Genomic DNA, 19,852 nt, shown 5'->3' with positions numbered 1-19,852 from the left:
AAGTTGGGAGGCCAGGTTCCTAGGAGAATGGGCCCTGCAGCACCACACAGAAGTGCATGATCATTCTGCCAGTCCCTTCCTTTCTAGGCCTGGGAAGCTGGGGACTGGAATGCTGTTGCCACTCCTTGACCTCGCCTGCAAAACACAGCAGCATCAAGGGCAGAAAGGCAGTTTCAGTATCCCTTTCATCTTCCAGATCTTGCTCAAATGCTCCTGATTGGTAGAAACTAATTCTGTACAGAGCTCTAGATATAAAGCAATCTGGGAAATGGAGAGTTTAACTTTCTAGTTGCTGCAGAACAGGAAGATACATTAGGAGGGAAATATAACAGAGGTTAAGGAAGTGTCCATCATATTTCTCATGAGTCCAATGACTTGGGAAATGGCTGTTCTCAGTCCTGGTGAGACTGTCCAGAATTCTGTGTCCATTTCTTTCCCTGAAATGTAGAGATATAGAAAAGATTTGTATTGTGAGCTAAATTGTGACCCCCTCAATAGATATATTTGAGTCCTAATCCCCAGTTCCCATGAATGTAACCTTATTTGGAATTACAGTCTTGCAGATGTAATTGAGTTAAAATGAAGTCCTACTGGAGTAGGGTGGGCCCTAAACCCAATGACTAGTGTCCTTATAAAAGGAGAAACGCAGAGACACAGAGACACCCAGGCAAGCCAGCCATGTGAAGAGGGAGACAGAGATCTGAGTGATTCCCAAGCCATCCTTTAAACCATCACCTGTATCTGTATTGCCTCTCAATGTACAGCCAGGCCAGCAGCTACAGGGAACTCAGAATATTCAGGCTGTGCTCTCAGTTCCCCCTACCTCCTACTTATTTCCATACTTCCTTTCTTGGGGACAAGTTTCCATCTCAGCAGGGGCTCAGTGAAGGCTGTGGTGATATTGGGATGCTGGGTTAGGATCATGGCTGGGGCAAAGACTTTTTTTTGATACAGGGTCTCACTCTGTTTCCCAGGCTGGAGTGCAGTAGTACAATCACGGCTCACTGTAACCTCTGCCTCCTGGGCTCAAGCAATCCTCCCACCTCAGCCTCCCAAGTAGCTGGGACTACATGCACGTATCACCACACGCTGCTAATTTTTGTATTTTTTGTAGAGACTGGGTCTTGTCATGTTGCCCAGGCCGGTCTCAAACTCCTGGGCTCAAACTATCTGCATGCTTGAGCCTCCTGAAGTTCTGGGATCACAGGCACGAGCCACTGCACCTGGCCTTGGGGCAAATACTTTGAAACCCAACTAGAAAACCTAGTCCAGATCCTGTGTGGGCAGCAGCAAGTCAATAGAACACAGGTCGTTCACAGTGACACAGAGAGAGGGGACAAATTAGAGCCTTTCCTGGATCTTCAGGATGTCCCTTACTGTCTGTAACTTTTCTGAGCTCAAGTGCACAAGCTCTATGATTGGTCTTAGAGCTTAAATACCTGTTACAACACTACTGTTAAATGTCACCATCAAACTCAGCTATTGACATCCTAAACTATTGCTCTGGGCTCAGAGAAGGGACAAGAAACAAGTTTTTTTGTACATGTTAAGAGTATAGCCAGGCATGATAGCAAGCGCCTGTAATCCCAGTTATTCGGGAGGCTGAGGCAGGAGAATTGCTTGAACCCGGCAGGCGGAGGTTGCAGTGAGCCAAGATCGTATCATTGCACTCCAGCCTGGGCAACGAGAGTGAGACTCCGTCTGAAAAAAACAAACAAACAAACAAACAAAAAGTAGTGTTTTCAAACCTGGCTCCTCTCTCAGAATGATCTGTAGAGCTTCCCAAAAACACAGTATTCAGGACTACGCTTGGATATTCTGATATGACTGGTGTGGCACTGGTGTGGCATGAAGCAGCACAACACTGGGATCCTTAAGCCTCTCTAGGTGACTCTGGTGCACAGCCAGGGTTGACACTGCTGGGATAGAGAAGGGCAGCAAAGAAAACATAGAAATGGATGCTGAAAAATAAGCATCACAAATCAACAGAGGGCAATGGGGTGAGAACTAGGGGCAGTAGGAACACAGGAACCAGAGTGGACAAGTGCTCTTGGGGATGGACAGGGAAGACTCATTCCACCAGAAGCTGGTGGGAAGCACAAGGCTTTTGAGTGTTGTGGCCTGGGGCTTTTCCTCCTAGTTGTGAAGGAGCCCTGTTGCAGTGTGGTTGGAAGGTTGTGTGGTTTTTGACAATTTCCCCCTTCCCAACAGGGGTGGGCCACAGGGAGAGGAGCGAGGCCTTGGTGTCACAGATCTGCTTCGAGGCCCGGCCTTTGGATGTGCACTGCTGCCAGTTCTTGATTATTAAATCCCATTGTGGTGGAAGCATTGTCTGGTAATATCCAGAAACTCCTCTTTCATTAGAACTGGGAGTAAGTAAGGTGGCCATGGGTGAATTTCAGCATCTGATTTGTGGCTGGGAGCTGAGGGGCCACTGAGTGGCTGAGCAAATCTTTGGTGTGCATGGTCACTATCACTAGAAAGCAACAAGGTCGATGACCAGGGTGACTGGAAAGGAGGTGTATTAAATAATCCCCTGAGGTTTTGGAGCAGTGTGCAGAGCAAGACATTGGATTTAGGGTAACTTCCAGTCTCTTTTTTGGGGTCCTATTTCTTGGATTGTCACCTGCAAGTGGCCTTATCCAGCTGGACCACAGTTGGGTGGTCAGTATGTGCTGCATGTGGTTCTTCTAGGACAGCAGACACTTCAGGAACCACAGAATATGGGGCACTTCATGTCCCTGGGATAGCTCGGTGCCTCTGTGCAGACCGTTGTCCAGAATGTCCTTCTCCCTTCAGTTGATGTTAAAGCTCAAACTCTATCTCCTTTTTAAAGTTTTCTGTGACCTTCCTTGAATGAATTAGGAAGGACTTTCTCCACTATTCTCGAGTTATTCTTTACATGACTTTTTCTTACAGAAAAACAAGCTTCTAGAAACCAGAGACTATGTCTTTCATCTTCGTATCCCCAAAACCTAGAGCAGAATCTAATCCATAGCCATTTAGTTAAGTGTTTGTTGAATGAATGAAAGCGTTGAGTCATCACAGACATGTAAGTTGTGAATGCGTGTTCACACATTCTAATGAGTGAGGCTATGACACTGTGAAAGAAGACTCTGCTGCAGGGCTGAGTAGTCCTGATGTATCGCTGGAGATCATATTTGATAATAAGGCTGGTGCCTTTCAGAAATGACAAGAACAGGACATACATATGCCACTCTGTCCTCCCACACCCACAGCAGAGGTTTCGAATTCACTGTGGCATTGTTATTTACTGAACCTGGTTGTGAATTTGGAATCTTTTGTGACACAGCCACTACAGGCAGCTTAATGATCAAAACTAGGATGAGAGAGGAAAGCTGTTTTCCATCAAGAGCATGTTCTGTTTTGCTGGCAAGTATGAATATTGTGGCGAAAGGAGAACATTTTTACCTTGAGAGCAGAATATAAGAAGTTTCTAAAGTGGAAGATAAACTGGAGACACTGCTCCAAGGTGTAGAAAACTTAGGAGGCTGGAACCAAAGACAACTTTTGAAACATGATTGCAGCTTCAGCAGAGGTAGAGCTGCCTTTACTATAAAGGAAATGAGTCACAGAGTGGCAGTTCTGAACCATGGCCCCTCTCACATGTGGGATCTACATCTTCTTCCTTTCCATTTGGGTGCAATGGTGACCACTGACCAATAGAGTATGGCAGAAGTAGTCATGGGATTTCTGAAGTTAGGTCATAAAAGGCGTGCGGCTTCCTTCTTGTGTGTGAGAACACCCATCTTGAAGCCCTGAGCCTCCATGCAAGAGTTTGATTACTTGAGACCACTATGCTGTGAGGAAGCCCCAGCCCCAAGGGGAGACCACACATAGGTGCTTGGTCTACAGTTCTAGTTGAGCACAGACCAGTCCAGACGCCAGACAATTGCTGCCTCCAGTATTAGTATCCAAGATGTTATCAGCTTCTGAGTCCTCCCAGCTGAAGCCCCAGACATCATGGATCAGAGAGAAGCCATCTCCAGGGTGTCCTGTCTGAATCCTTGTCCCATTGAGTTCATGAACATAATAAAATAGTTGTTGTTTTGTGCCCCTAAGTTGAGGTGGTTTGTTATGTAGCAATGGATAACTGTAACGTGGAATCAGCTCTCAGGCAGTGACGGGATCTTGTGAGGTTTGCAAACCAATCCTTGGATGCCCTAGCAAATAAGCATGAGGATTTAGTCCGTAGCCTTTTAACATCCTGGCTAAGTTCTTGGATCAGACATCTACACCTAATATGGTTTTTTTTTTTTTAACTTTTAAGTTCACAGTGCACGTGCAGGTTTGTTTCATAGGTAAACTTGCGTCGTGGGGGTTTGTTACACAGATTATTTCATCACCCAGGTATTAAGCTTAGTACCCATTATTATTTTTCATGGTCCTCTCCGTCCTCCCACCCTCCACTCTCCAATAGGCCCCAGTGTGTGTTGTTCTCCTCTATGCGTTCTCATCATTTAGCTCCCACTTATAAGTGAGAACATAAGGTATTTTGGTTTCCTGTGTTAGTTTGCTAAGGATAATGGCCTCCAGCTCCATCCATATCCCTGCAAAGGACATGATCTCATTCTTTTTTATGGCAGAATAGTATTCCATGGTGTATATATATCACATTTTCTTTATCCAGTCTATCATTGATGGGTATTTAGGTTGATTCCATGTCTGTCGCCCAGATTGGAGTGCAATGGCATGATCTCAGCTCACTGCAACCTCCGCCTCCTGGGTTCAAGCGATTCTCCTGCCTCAGCCTCCCAAGTAGCTGGGACTACAGGCGCCCGCCACCATGCCTGGATAATTTTTATATTTTTAGTAGAGATGGGGTTTTACCATATTGGCCAGGCTGGTCTCGAATTCCTGACCTTGTGATCTGCCCGCCTTGGCCCCTCCAAAGTGCTGGGATTACAGGTGTGAGCCACCGCACCCGGCCAATTCCATGTCTTTTCTATTGTGAATAGTGCTGCAGTGAACATAGGTGTGCATGTGTCTTTATAATAGAATGATTTATATTCCTTTGGGTATACACCCAGTAATGAGATTGCTGGGTCAAATGGTATTTTGTCTTTATACACCTGATATGTTTTCATGAGATATCAGGTTCGTCCTGGCCTTAGCCATTAGAAATTCCAGGTTATGGGAGGTAGCCACCTTGAAGTGGCCCCAGGACAGGGAATCCATGCAGTTCAAAGTAGCAGGTCAATTACCAAATGTATGACCAAAAATTATGAATATCTCCCCCTAACTGGGAGAGGCACAGCAAATTAAGAGGAGAGATTAATGAGACAATTAGTATATATGTTCTGAGAACCAGCTCGTAGTTGGCCAAGAGTTTAGGATTAGTCCCTCAGGAACTTACAGTTGAGAAAAGCATTCAGCTAATCATGTATTTTTTGTAAAAATGTTTACTGCCAAGATAACTTAGGGTTAAGTGTGCAATTGCTCTAATTTGCATAAGCTTGAATTTAGTGGTAAATGAAATATTTACTATAACTGGCATATTGATTTAATACATATTTGTTTGCTTTTGGGAAGCAGAACATGCTTTGAGGAGAAGATTACGTGCTCTCTTGCTGCAATGCATTACTATTAGGAACACAGCCCAGGAAATAGCTGCCGCCTCAGGGCCTTAGCCAAGGAAGGTAGTGGGAGCAGATGGCAGGACCAGCTCCTTCGGGCTGGGATCTTAGCCTGGGGTTTCACTCTCTGCTGTCACCACCTTTAAATTCTTAATAATTTTGAAACAAGGGCTTGCATTTTCATTTGAGGCCCACAAGCTGTGTGCCTGTCCTGGCGTGCAGGGGTCTGCATCAGCATGAGCTCTGGGTTGGATGTTAGCTGAGGTCTGCTCCTACATTGAAGGGACACAGGGAATGGTTCTGCAGGGAGCTTAATCAAGAGGAAAGGTTTAAAGGCTCCCAAAGGTGGAGGGGCAGGTCGTGGAGGGCTTGGTCCACTGGGCCACCTGGAGGTTTAGGCAGAGGCCACCAGCAGTCTTGATGAAACAACTCCAAGCCCCAGGACTTCTTGGTTGACATCACTCCTACTGAACTCCACCAGCTAACAGAGACCTTGTCCTATTACGCCCTATGAGTGCTGGCAAGTCACTCTCAGGGTAGGCCCATTGGCCGCCTGGGCCATGCCATCTATCTCCACTCAGGGATTCTTGGGGCATCTGAGTTTTCAGAGGTGAGCCAGGCTGATCATGGAGATTCCTGAACTGCCTGTCTTCTGGGTCTCCCACTCTTGGGTCATAGTTGGGACTTGGGTGGGGAACACCTGCTGCTCTCAGTTCTCCCTGCTGAGGAGGGTCAGACAACAGGGACAGTAGCCCTCTCACCTGAGTGTATGTGGTGCTCAGGGAGAATTCACCACCCAGACAGAGCTGACCTTCCAGGCCTGGGGAGGCTACGTGCTTGGGAATGGCAGAGTCACACATGGACAATCATTGAGTGAGTCCACAGCGGCCAAGCTCTGCCTACTTGAGGGTTAGACCAGGCTTGCAGTTTTTTTTTTTTTAAGAGGTAGGGTCTTGCAGTATTGCCCAGGCTGTGGGCTTGGACTCCTAGGCTCAAGCAATCCTCCTGCTTCAGCCTTCTAAGTACTTCCAGTTTTTATTAAGAAACAGAGGATGAGCATCCGAGGACATCCCCGCCTCAGTACAGGAGCCCTCAGGCCTCCCTGTCTGTCCCTCCCTGTCTGTCCCTCTGGCCTGTCACCCCTGTGACTGTGGACATCTTGAGGTCAGGGACTTCGTCTTTCTCATCTTCGTGTCCCAGGCCAGTTACATTCTGCTTAAGGGAAGGAGGAACAGTGAGAAATGCTGAAAAGTAGAAGCCGGGAACTCAGGGGAGGAGGGGGGATGTAGTACCTGTTAGGACCACTAGAGATGGGGCCTGGGAGGAAGGGAAGGGGCCCTGGGATTCTTGGGGCTGCCTTCTCAGGAGTGAAGTCAGGTCCTTCTGCCATCTTGTTAGGGGTGGATGGTGTTGGGAGATGGCACTGTGGTGGCCACAGGAATGGCCAAAATAATTATTTGGGGCAAGGTGCAAAGACTCAACAGGGCAGGGAAGTGAGAATGTGATTTGAGGCTTGTATTTCTGAGGCTCTCAGCCGTAGTCACTCAACAAGGACTGCCGAGCGCCCGCTGAATGCACAACACCAACAAACAACTATGAAAAATCACCCAGGTAGAGTAAGCAATGCCTTTGGTCTTCCAGCTGCCCTCGGTATGGTGGGTGATGACAGTCACACACCCACAACTCAGTGTGTAAAGGAGCCCCTGAGCCTCTGGTGTCCTCCACCCCCTTGAAATGTTTATCAAAACCACGCACACCTTCCTTTCTGTCTTCTTGGAGGGAGAGAAAGGCTGGAATCTGTTCTATTGAATTGTCCAGTTTGAAAAGATCCAGGACCCTGCCCCACATGACCTGACTCACCTGTTCCTGCCTCCCTGTCACTGGTTCCTAGTTCTGTGGCTGGCTGTGGGTGACTGAGCTCTGAGCAGGGCTGGGAGGGACAGTGTGAGATCGCCCATCTGTTCGCTTGTCTGCTTTCCTCTGTCAATGATCCCCCATGATGGAAAACTCCACATCCATTGTATTAGCTCCTGTGGCTGCTATAAACACAGTACCACAAACTTAGTGGCCTCAAACACCAATGTATTCTCTTACCATCTGAGGTCTTCAGGGCCTTGTTCCTAATGGAGGCTCTAGGGGAAAATCTGTTTCCTTGTCTTTTTCAGTTTCTAGAGGTCGCTTACATTCCTTGGCTTGTGGCCCCTTCTGTCATCTTCAGAGCCGGCAGTGTGGCATCTTCTCTCCTCTCTTCTCTCCTGTCTCCCGCTCACAAGAGCCTCGTGATTACTCAAGCCCACCTGGATGATCCAGGATAATTTCCCATCTCAAGATCCTTACCTTAATCATGCCCACAGAATTCCTTCCTTGTGCATGTAAGGTAACAGATCCACAGGTCCCAGAGATCAGGATATGACATCATTAGTGGGGGGTGGAGGGCATTATTCTATCTACCCCATCCATCCTGGCCAGTTACTATAGTACCACACATCAGCAATTAGAGTTTCATTTTTCTTTCTCTCCTTCCCTCCCTCCTTTCCTCCCTTCCTCCCTCTTGTAAAATTTAGATTTCAGTTTTTTAAGTAGGTAATACATTCTCACGATTCAAAAATAAAAATAACATAGCACTGGGGCGAGAGGCTGTGGCACCCGGGTTTCTGCAGTTAGTGCTTTCCCGGGCCATGTGCCATGGCCAGGACACTTGGGGCTCCCTTAGCTCCAGAGGGAGGGAGGAGACCCTCCTTGCCCCATCCCCATAGCATCTGGCCAGGCCACTCTGCTTTCTCCCCAGCCTCTATCTCCCTACCTGGCCAGCCCGTGGCCCAGCCCTGTCCATCACTCCCCTTCTGTCCCCAAAAGCAAGCAAACAAAACAACAACAAAACCCCTAACAACTCAATAGAAAGGTTTCCATGGAGAAAGCCTGCTCCTATCCCTGTTCTCACCCACCACGCTTCCCTGTCGTCTACATGCAGACCAGTCTAGGGAAACTCCTGTCCTTTCTCACACAAAGTTAGCATGCTGTCTGGATTATTCTATGCCTCTTCTCTTTTCTTACTTGCTATGGCCTGAAGTTTTGCCCTACCAGCACACAGAGTATCCTCATTCGTGTGTTTCTTTGTTTCTTTTACAATCAGCAGAATTGCACTGTGAGGTTGTGCCACAGTTTATTCAACTGGGGTTTTCTACAGATGAGAAGTTGGTTGTTTCCAGACTTTTGCTGTTACAAACAATGCTGCAATGAATCACTTTGTACATATGCGTTCCTGTGTTTATAGGTGGACCTCGGGGATAAACCCCCTGAAGTTGGGCCAGTGTGCCAATGGATAAAGGCACGGTGATCTTGCTAGATCTCCCTGTAGCATCTTCTCTATGGTTGTGCCATTTTGCAAGCCTGTCACTGACATTGGGAAATTCCCTTGCAGCCTCCCCAGGAGAAAGTTGTCAGTCTCAGATTTTTTTTTTTTTTTGAGACAGGGTCTCACTGTGTCTGTGTTGCCCAGGCTGGAGTGCAGTGGCGTGATCTCGGCTCCTCGGCTCAAGAGATCTTCCCATCTAACCCCCTCTGCCCCGGGACTACAGGCGTATGCTGCCCTGCCTGGATACTTTTTTGTATTTTTTAGGAGAGATAGGGCTTAGCATGTTGCTCAGGCTGGCCTTGAACTCCTGGACTCAAGTGATCCTCCCATCCTCCCGCCTCAGCCTCCCAAAGTGCTGGGATTACCAGCGTGAGCCACCGTGCCTGGCCAGTCTCAGATTTTAAAAAACCAATTTGATAGGTGCAGGATTTCAGTGAGCTTCCTTTTTGTTAGTAATGGTGGCTTTTCTGGGCTGCAGTAGACCAGTGTGAATAAAGTGCATGCCATGTGTGTGCACGTCTGTGTGGGTGTGTGCACGTCTGTGCAAGTGTGTGCACGTCTGTGTGTGTGTGCACGTCTGTGCGAGTGTGTGCATGTCTGTGCGTGTGTTTCCTACACATACGGCCCTGTGCCTCCCCGCAAGAAGCAGCACACAGAGCGAGGCTCTGAGGGTTTATTGTCTGCCCCAGTGAGGCTCCTGGGCTTCCTGGGAGGAACTGGGGGAGGAACTGGGGGCTGGTCACACAGGTCTGTAGGTCCCATTGTAGCTAAAAGGGGGAGGCGTCGAGCAGTCCCTGTCCTCAGGGATCCAGCGCTGGACGTAGTTGGGGCCGTTGTCCCAAGGCCACACGATCACAGTGTCTCTGGATGCCAGGGAGGGGTCCTCTGGGAAGAAGTTGAATGGCCGGAGCAGGAAGCCCACGGAGTTCCCAGGTGTGGCTGTGTTGGGAATGTCCTCTGAGTGGGGGATGTGCAGGAAGCCCACCGTCACCCAGGCCACCAGGTCCTGCAGGAGACAGGGTGGGCTTCAGTGGGCAGGGCTGAGTACTGACCACTGGAGGCCACTCTAGCCTTTGGTCATTTTCAGTTCTGCCTGGAAACTTGCTGAATTCCTCTCCAGCCCCCTTTTAAAGAGATAAGCAGCTCTGTTGTGACCTCTGAAGTTGCCATCCCCACAGCAAGGCATAGCTCCTGCGACTGGGGACAGATCTGGGCAAAGGGTGGCTGGGACTCCCTGATGGTGATGAGGATGGTCCTGCGCTGAGCTGGAAGGAGGCAGGGCCAGCACTGGGCAGGGCTGGGGACAGGGCAGTACCTCATTTTCAATGTTCTCATTGTTGTGAAGAAACTTCTCGAAGACCACGGGCGGGTCCCAGGGGTCGTTCTGGTGGTAGATGCTGCTGCTGCACAGCTCCGACTCCCGGTACTTGGTCACTGCCAGGGGGTACCTGCCAGGCAGAGGCGGAGCAGCTTGGCTCAGGGCCCTAGGCTGGCCCCCCTCAGCCCTGCCCAGGGAACAGCTTCGGGGTCAAAATAGAGGAAGATGATTGCCTTCCCCAAGATAAGAGATCATCTCTCTTGGGTGTCGGCAGGACGGGCTGCTGTGAACCGAGGTTTGGGTGATCTGCAGGAATTCTCCCCGCCCCCCTTCCCAAATGCACAGAGACACAGGCCTAGAAGAGCAGGCAACCCTTGCACAACACGGGTGTGAGCTGCATGGGTCGTCTTTCTCTCTCTTTCCTTCCTTCTTTTCTTTTTCTTTTTTTTTTTTGATGGAGTTTTGTTCTGTCGCCTAGGCTGGAATGCAGTGACGCGATCTTGGCTCACTGCAACCTCCGCCTCCCAGGTTCAAGTGATTCTCCTGCCTCAGCCTCCCGAGTAGCTGGGACTACAGGTGCCCGCCACCACACCCGGCTAATTTTTGTATCTTTAGTAGAGACAGGGTTTCGCTGTGTTGGCCAGGCTGGTCTCGAACTCCTGACCTCAGGTGATCTGCCCACCTTGGCCTCCCGAAGTGCCGGGATTACAGGCATGAGCCACTGCACCCAGCCCACAAGTCCACTTTCACTTGGGGTTTCTTCTGCCTCTGCCACGGTGACACAGCAAGACCAGCCCCTCCTCCTCCTCTTCCTCAGCCCACTTAAAGTGAAGGAGACGAGGATAAAGACCTTTGGGATGAGCCACTCCCACTTAATGGATTGTAGATATATTTTCTTTTCCTTAGGATTGTTTTTTCTTTTTTGAGACGGAGTCTGGCTCTGTTGCCCTGGCTGGAGTGCAGTGGCGCAATCTCCGCTCACTGCAAGCTCTGCCTCCTGGGTTCACGCCATTCTCCTGCCTCAGCCTCCCAAGTAGCTGGGACTACAGGTGCCCGCCACCATGCCCGGCTAATTTTTTGTATTTTTAGTAGAGATGGGGTTTCACCATTGTTAGCCAGGATGGTCTTGATCTCCTGACCTCGTGATCTGCCCGCCTCGGCCTCCCAAAGTGCTGGGATTACAGGCGTGAGCCACCGCACCCAGCCAGGATTTTATTAATAGCATTTTCTTTTCTCTAGCTTACTTTATTGTAAGAACACTGTATCTGACACATAGAACATACAAAATATGTGTTCACGGAATGTTGATGTTAGTGCTAAGGCTTCCGGTCAACAGTAGAGTATTTGTAGTTATGTTGTGGGGAAGTCATAGTTACGCTTGGCTTTTTTACTGCATTGGGGGTTTGGCACCCCCACCCCCCACATTGTTCAGGGTCAATTGTACACACAGATATACACATACATACACAACACGCATGTGCGCCCAGATACAAAACCACATAGACTAGGAACCCCATAGACACAAACACAGACACACACACTGAGGGGAGCCCCTGACCCTCCCCCAGGCCCCCTGGGTCTTCCTCACCTTGCCCAGGTGATGGCCTGCTCCTCCTGCCAGCCTGGGGGCAGCACCTGGTCGGCCATGGAGTGGATCTGCAGGCGGTAGCTGCGCTTGTGGCCCCAGGGGTTCTCCTGGGGGCTGGTAAAGAGCAGGTACCTGGGCAGCTTCCTTTTGAAGCGGAAGGCCGCCTGGCGCTCCCGGGAGTACTGCGTCTGCTCCAGGGTCGGCTGGACCACGCGGTGTCTCGGGCTCCAGGGGTTGGTGATGTTTTCTAGCTTCATCTGCAGTGTCTGGAAACTGTTCTTGGTGCCTGGAGGTATGCAGGGAGAAGGAGAACGAGAATCAAGCTGCCAGAACTGAAACCTCCTCATTCTGCCCCAGGATCTCCATCCTCCACCACATCCAACAGCCAACTGTCTGGAATAACCGGGATGTTGGGGGATGCCCTGGGCGGCTGTGCTGATTCCATTACCACTCTGGGAAGTTCCTCTCAAGAGCTGTGCTCATGCCCATCTGCTGTGGCTGCAATCCCAGAGAAGGGGCACTGATTTTTCTCCAGGCATGAGAGGCTCTGTCCAGAGAGGTGGCTGGGGCTGAGGGGTAGGAGCCGCCTGTATGGTCCTGGTGGCCTTGTTGGGTCTGGCAGCATCAGTCATTCTACCCATGCCATTCTTTTATGGTGATATCATACAGGAGACACCCTGAATATTCCCAGACAATACTACACTCCATCTCAAAGTGCTAGACAGTGACATTTCTTACCCTCCTAGGCACCGTCCCCTCCCTTGCCCCATGCACAGCCCCAGGGGCAGGACAGGGTCCACACTGTTGCATCCAGGGCAACCCTCGGCACTGTTCGCTTTCACCATTTTTCAGGGACACACTAATTTCTAGCTTTAGGTTTTACAGAAGCAGGCTTGGCAAATGCTCCTAACTTTCCACCACCAGGGAGTTACAGTGCCGTCTCCTGGGAGTTTAAGTTATTGGCTTGATGCAGACGTTTGAACGGGAGAGTCTCGCTTTGAGTCCTACCTGCCACATCCAGGTCTACGCGGTAGTGCACCAAGTGAGTGTGTATGTTGCCAATCAGGTGGGTGTGCAGGCGAGTGCCGTGGCGCAGCCCCTCGGGGGTGTAGAAGGTGGCGTGGACGTAGCCAGTGGCATGCATCTTGGCCTCCATCACCCCGTTGGGGTAGAAGATGAAGTCCCAAATGTAATCATAATTGTAGACAGTGGAAGTTGTCCGCAGCACCAGCACCTGGCCCTTCAGCCCTGCATAGAAGTTGAAGCCACCTTTAAAGTTGGAATCAAAGTGCCGCCGAAGGGGCACCCCTGTGGGCATTTCAAAGAGGCAGAGGGCTCGGGGATAATGGACGGGGTCATCGGCATCATAGTAGTGGAAAGTGTCCAGGAAGGTGGCGGTCTCCGGGCAGTCGATGCCGGGGGCTAACTCGTGAGTGACGCTGCCCAGGCCCCAGCCGACATCGAGGTACTTGGTCTGCATGCCTGCAGGTGTGTGTCCTCCGTACAGCGCCACTGCCTCTTGCACGCTGACCTCATAGGCAATGCGCTCTCCGCCGAAGTGCACGTTCAAGACCTGTAGCCCGGACGAGGAGCGCAGCCGGAAGGCGAAGCTCCAGCCCCCGTAGAGCACAGCGTTGCCCTCCAGCCTGAAGCGAGGGCCGTGGGGCTGGACCAAGCGGGGGCCGCTCACATGGGTGGGGCTGGGAAAGTCCCCGCGGCGCTTGTGGGAGGAGAAGAGGGGCGGCTCCTCCGTGCTCTCATGCCCCTTGCCCCCAGGCAGTGGGTCCTCGAGGACCACCACGTCTACCTCTCCGTCTGCATACTTGCGAGCCAGTTCCTCTGGGCTCCCGTAGAACTTCCCGTTGTACCACACCTGCTCCACGGCCCAGTGCCGGGCATCTGTGCTCCCATGATCCACGAGGAGCTCCAGCCCAGTGGGGTGCAGAAAGTAGCCTTCTACATAGCGCTGTATGATAAGCCAACTGCGGCGCTGGCCAGAAGCCACACCCCGGGGGGCCACGTCGGTGAAGGCCAGGCATCTGTCATGGCAGTCTTGGAATGAGAAGCCTGTGGTATTGAGGAAGAACTGATGCAGGGGCTTGGTGGCTTCCTGCAGGGTGTGGTAGAGGAGGGCATACTCTGCTGTGGAGATGGGCCTCGATGCCCAGGAGGACTGGTGCCCAGGCCTGGGGGACAGTGCTCGCATGTAGCAGGGCCCTGGCAGGGGCCCCACAGCAAACTCAGTGATATTGGGATGCTCCTGGTCACCAAAGAAGATGACGGCACGGGCTTCCCGCACAGGATGCCTTTCACCTTCATCCAGAAACCTCAGCACATGGTACTTCTTGGGCAGCAGCATCTCGATGAGAAACACGGTGTTCTTGGCCATGGTGGTGGTCCTGGAGGGCTGCAGCCTCAGCTCCTTCTTGGACCAGAGGAAGCTGTGCACTGCCTTCAGCTCTTGGTTGCTTAGGTCTGAAAACACCCCTGCCTTCCTGTGCAGAGTCCCTGGGGAGGGCTCCGCCATGGCCATCTGCAGCATCAGGATGGCAGCCACGGCCCAGCCCAGGGCCGGCATCTCTCGCTCCGTGGCTCTGGAATGCAGTAGAGGAGATGAACTTAGTTGTCTTATGGGCAGAGATGGGCTTCCCTCAGGTTAGGGCCATGGAATTTTCCTATGGACTGAGCGTCCTCCCCTTGCCCTGCCCCAAGCTGGAGGCTGTCCTGGGGCAGCTGGGGCCCCATGCATAGTCCCCAGCGCTGTCGGGCCACTGCCTGTGCATCCATCCATTTATTTCTGCCCTCTCCTCACTCCTCTGTAAATGTCCTCCAGTCCTGCAGCCTTTCTTACTCAGGGGAACGCTCTTGTTTTTGTGTATTATCTCAGCCAGGGGCGCCGTGAGTCACAGAGGCCAGGCTGGGCCCCTGCACATGCCCCCAGGTGCTTCTTGTGTCCTGTAGAAGAAGACACCTGTATTAACAGCAAAACTACATTTCTGACACAACGAAATACCTTTTAGGTAGACAGATTTTGAAATCTAGTGTAGAAATTCAAAGGTAGGCTCTGGAGTCAGGCTGCCTGAGTCAAGTCCCAGTGACTCATGCCACTAGGACTTGCTGTGTGGCCTTGGGCACACTGCTTAAACTCTCTGGGCCTTCATGTTCTTAGTTATAAAATGAAAATAACGACAACAGTGCTTAGCTCCTAGGGTTGTGGAGAGAAATCAATTAAACAGTAAATATAAAGTGTTTGTAACAATGTCAGCCATATAGGAAATGCATGAGAAATGTTAGCTGCTCTTCTTGTTAAATTAAATACAGGCTATCGACACCAGCACATTTAAAATTTTACGCAATGTAGAGTGATTCAGGTGTGACTAGGCTGCAGACTGATGGCTTTGGGGGTGAGGTAGAGGTGCCCAGTCCTGCCCAGCCTTCTTTGTGCCCCATTCACCTCTCTTGTCCACCCCAGGCTACTAGAAGGGTGCCTCAGGGAGGGGTTCATCTTAGGAAGATGCCTTTTCCTTTCTCAGGGAGGGTGGGTCAGGGTCTTCACCTCATAACCCCATTCCCCAAGCAGCTGTAAAATCCTGCGCTTGTAGCTGTGGGCCTCCTGCAGGGCTGGGAGACGTGGTGGCCACAACTCTGTCTTCCCGTGTGCTGTGTGCGGAGTCTCTGGGAGACTGTTGCTCTTGCCTGTTGCACTGTTGCTACAGACGCTGGCTGGAGCTGTCTCCCAGCCTTAGTTTCTCCACACCCTAACTTGTCCTCCTAGGTGCTGTGGGCCTCCCTGGAAGGCTGCTGTCACCGTGAAATTTCCCTGCAGAAGCTCTGCCTTCGCCACCTTGCACCCCCTTCCTCAAGGCTCTGGGTTGACCTGGGAGCCCCACTTCAGGATTCCTCCCTGTCTCAGCTGTGCCTTTCACTTCCTGCAAGCAGTGCCTGAGGCATAGACACTTGATTTATAAGGTGGATGCATGAGTGGGTTGGACTCTGAGAAATCCTTGTTTTCATAGGTAGTTGCCTTTTGCTCCCTAAATCAGAAGCCCTGGGGGCAAACCTGGAGAAAATGCGTTCTCCTGTGCAGACAGACAGGTAGCAGAGAGGGTTAATCCACTCCTGTCTCAGACCTCTGCCTGGCCCAGCCTCCTCCCAGGGGGCCCAGGCCTCCTGCAAGGCAGGCCCCGAGGATTTCACCTGGAAAGTCGGCGGCACAGGATATGAGGTGTAACTGAGGTGCAGCAGCTCCACTTTGGGTGTATCGTGGAGTGACCCACTGAGGAAACCTGACCATCATGAATGCTTTTCATTTCTTGCTTTTGTTTTTGGAAAATGCATTTACACATCACATTTCCGAAGCACAAGTGTTGGGAACACAACCCATGTGTTAACTAGAGGCCCTGTTTTCCTCGTGGCTTTTTTCCTACAGAGAAGCTCAGCTGCACATTGTCCCTTCCCACCCGACTCTGGGCCAGTGTCACATCCTTTGCCACCTTTTGAGGTCAGCTGAAACCCCGCAGTGCCGAGGAGTGCTCTGTTTTCGGCCCCAACTAACATACTTCTCCACTAGCCCCCTTAGCATTTGTATTTAATTTGTACACGATGGGCAGTTCTTGATTCACGGATCAATGAAAGGTGTTGGCTGGGCCTGTTCCATCACCTGAGGGCTCTCTAGCCCTGGAAGCCACAGTTGAGGCTGATCTGAGATGTCCTTCTCTCCCTTTCCCATGCCCCCCTCCCCGAGGGCTCTCCCCTTGCCCTCGTTTTGCTCCATGGTCATGGCCTCTCATGGGGATGTCCCTCTAGTTGCCTTGTCTTGCCCTCTGGTGCTGGCAGAAGACCCTGGAACCCACATGATCTTGGGCTCTCGGAGGCCCTGCTCACCTGGATGGAGAGGTGAGGCAGGGGCTGCAGGCGGAACCCAGAGCCAGCAGGAAGAATATGAGGTGAGTTCTTGAGTTCTCCTATTAAATATTGGCCAGGCCTCTTTTTTTTTCTTCTTTAAATAGACTATTTTTTTTTTTTCCTGAGACAGAGTCTTGCTCTGTAGCCCAGGCTGGAGTGCAGTGATGCGATCTTGGCTCACTGCAACCTCTGCCTCCCAGGTTCAAGCAATTCTCCTGCCTCAGCCTCAGGAATAGTTGGGATTACAGGTGTGCACCACCATGCCTGGCTAATTTTTTGTTTTTAGTAGAGATGGTGTTTCACTGTGTTGGTCAGGCTGGTCTTAAACTCCTGACCTCAAGTGATCCACCCGCCTCAGCCTCCCGAAGTGCTGGGATTACAGGCATGAGCCACCAGGCCTGGTCCCAAATAGACTTATTAGACTTAAATATATATATACATGTATATATAGATATATATAGTCAGGATCTCACTGTGTTGCCCAGGCTGGTCTTGAACTCCTGGGCTCAAGTGATCCTCCCGCCTTGGCCTCCCAAAGTGCTGGGATTATAGTAGACTTTTTTTTTAATAGACTTTTAAAAATAGACTTTAATAGATTTCTTAATAGACTTTATAAAGTCTGTTAAAAGTCTTTAAAAAGTCTATTAAAAGTCTTTTAACAAACTTTATAAAGTCTATTAAAGTCTTTTAAATAGGCGTCTTTTAAAGAGGAATTTTAGGTTCATAGCAAAATTGAGCGAAAGGTACTGAGAGTTTCTGTATACTCACAGCCCCTACACATGCAGCCTCCCCACTATCAATATCCACACCAGAGCCGTACATTTGTTACAGCTGATGAGCCTGCACATCACTCTCACCCAGAGCCCACAGTTTACATCAGGACTCACTCCTGCTGCTGCATATTCCTTGGGTTGGACAAACGGACGATGACATGGATCCACCATTAGAGTGTCACACAGAGTAGTTCCACTTCCCCCAAAATCTTCTGTGCTCCACCTTTTCCTCCGAAACCCCAGCAATCACTGCTCTTTTTTTTTTTTTTTTTTTGAGATGGAGTCTTGCTCTGTCACCCAGGCTGGAGTGCAGTGGCGCAATCTCGGCTCACTGCAAGCTCCGCCTCCCGGGTTCACGCTATTCTCCTGCCTCAGCCTCTCCGAGTAGCTGGGACTACAGGCGCCTGCCACCACGCCCTGCTAATTTTTTGTATTTTTAGTAGAGACGGGGTTTCACCGTGGTCTCGATCTCCTGACCTCGTGATCCGCCCGCCTCGGCCTCCCAAAGTGCCGGAATTACAAGCGTGAGCCACCGCGCCTGGCCTCAATCACTGCTCTTTTTATTGTCTCCATAGTTTTGCCTTTCCCAGAACGTCCTGTATTTGGAATCTTACAGTCTGCAGCCTTTTCAGGTTGGCTTCTTTTGCTTGGCAGTATGCATTTAGGGCACCTCCATGTCCTTTCACGGCTGGGTCTCCTTTTTTACAACCTCTTATCCCCATGTTTCTTTTTGCTTGTCCAGGAAGGAGAAAGATGTGGAAGAGACCTTTGCTTTCCCCAGGACAAACCTCTGTCCCCATGTGCAGAGGCAGTGGGGGTGGTGGCTGGTGAGACCTCCAGGCAGGAACAGGAAGCAAGCCCTCTCCCTGCTCACCCTCCTCTCTGAGCTTTCCCCACTCCACCCTGGCCAGCTGTTGCCTGCCACCAAGCACCCAGGCACCTTCTGTGATGTGCTGGGCTCCTGCTCTCACTTCCTGGCCCTCCTCCCTCTGTGCCCTGTTTCTTCCGCCCCTCACTCTGTGCCCTGTTTCTTCCGCCCCTCACTCTGTGCCCTGTTTCTTCTGCCCCTCACTCTGTGCCCTGTTTCTTCTGCCCCTCACTCTGTGCCCTGTTTCTTCTGCCCTTCACTCTGTGCCCTCCTTCCACTGCTTTTCTTTCCTCCAGGTCAGCCCCTTCTTGACTCTCCCGAATACCCATCAGAACGCACCTGTGTGCTCTGCTCCCAGTTCGCTCTGCTTCCAGCATTTGCCCTTAAGCTGATCTCTGACTCTTTCTTGAAGTCAATCAGACGCCGCCCTGCAGGGAGGGACAAGGTGAGGCCTGGGCCGGCCTAGGAGGGGCCTGTGGCTTGGGAGGTGCCTCTGTGGGCAGCTACAGCGGCATGAGTGGGTTTGAGGAAGCTGGCTGTGCAGCACACTTGTCCTGAGTCTGTTTCCAGACAAGTGCCGCCTTCCACAAGAATTTGCCTTGGCTTCTCTGTGACGAGTCATGCAATGCCACAATCTGTTAATTTAGGTGGCACGTTTTAGAGGCAGAAATAAGGACAAGGGGCCATTTCCTAGCCGGTAGTCTTACCTGAAGCTGATAGATGGACCAGGGCAGGGGCTGATAGAGGCTGGCACCCACAGCAAAACAGAGAATTCAACCACTCCTAGAACAAGACACCAGAGGCAGAACCGTTTGGGAGGAGCAGCCACTCAAGACGAGTTGCAAACTTTGGTGGCTTTTTAACCATCTTTGAGACCCTGACCAGATTCAGAAAGGAGGAAGGACTTGGCTGGGAGAAAGCTGGCCAGGGTAGCTAAGGCTATGGCACAGAGCAGAGAGGGGAGAGGACACTGGGGCAGGTAGTGCCCATGCAGCAGGCGGACAGTGCTAACACGGCTTAGTCAGGTTGAGAAGGGCAAACTTGGTGACCGGGGTAACTCCTGGTCGGAAAGGAAAGAATAGAGTCAGGAAAAGTGCATGGCTCGGGGGCGCCAAGAGGTCATCATCCCCCATTACCAAGGTTTGCTTGCTCAGGGATTGCATGCTGCTTTGTGGTTATAGGGATTTTGTATTTCTCATCATCATCCTTCCTGCTGCCGAAAATGCAAGTCATTTCAGTGTGCGCTGGCAGCGAGATGAAGGAAGGCGAACACACTTAGTCAACTTGAAGCTTGCTTGCAATTCCAGAAGGTCTTTGGTGTTTCTGAGGAAGGGGATTTGCCTTACATGTTAAAATGATGATTGATACAAAGACAATCAAAGCTAACGTCTTTCACCCTCAGTGTTCAAGAGGATTGTGAGTTACGTATTCTCAGTCATGAGCTCACC

At 50.9% G+C, this 19,852-nt stretch overlaps 1 protein-coding gene across 1 annotated transcript; it reads right to left on the bottom strand.

The window, feature by feature from the left end:
- Window positions 1-9,406: 9,406 nt before the first annotated feature.
- AOC1 (amine oxidase copper containing 1) lies at window positions 9,407-19,183 on the bottom strand. Its single transcript, XM_032762180.2, has 6 exons — window positions 19,112-19,183; window positions 18,744-18,832; window positions 12,867-14,452; window positions 11,859-12,144; window positions 10,268-10,400; window positions 9,407-9,958 (listed from the first exon to the last, which is right to left on the bottom strand). The coding sequence occupies exons 2-6, from the start codon at window positions 18,779-18,781 to the stop codon at window positions 9,692-9,694; spliced, it is 2,310 nt and encodes a 769-aa protein (XP_032618071.1). The 5' UTR covers window positions 18,782-18,832; window positions 19,112-19,183; the 3' UTR covers window positions 9,407-9,691.
- Window positions 19,184-19,852: the final 669 nt, after the last annotated feature.

Source organism: Hylobates moloch, unplaced genomic scaffold (assembly GCF_009828535.3).
Source record: "Hylobates moloch isolate HMO894 unplaced genomic scaffold, HMol_V3 SCAFFOLD_1, whole genome shotgun sequence".
Lineage (NCBI taxonomy): Eukaryota > Metazoa > Chordata > Mammalia > Primates > Hylobatidae > Hylobates > Hylobates moloch.
The sequence above is the reverse complement of the archived record's forward strand: the minus strand, read 5'-3'. Positions and strand labels throughout refer to the sequence as shown.

Coding starts and splice junctions, on each gene's coding strand:
- AOC1 (XM_032762180.2), bottom strand. CDS start 18,781: ATGCTGGAAGCAGAGCGAACTGGGAGCAGAGCACACAG. Junction 14,453..18,743: donor ACTGGGAGCAGAGCACACAG/GTGCGTTCTGAT, acceptor ACTGCATTCCAG/AGCCACGGAGCGAGAGATGC. Junction 9,959..10,267: donor ATGAGAACATTGAAAATGAG/GTACTGCCCTGT, acceptor TGTCTCCTGCAG/GACCTGGTGGCCTGGGTGAC.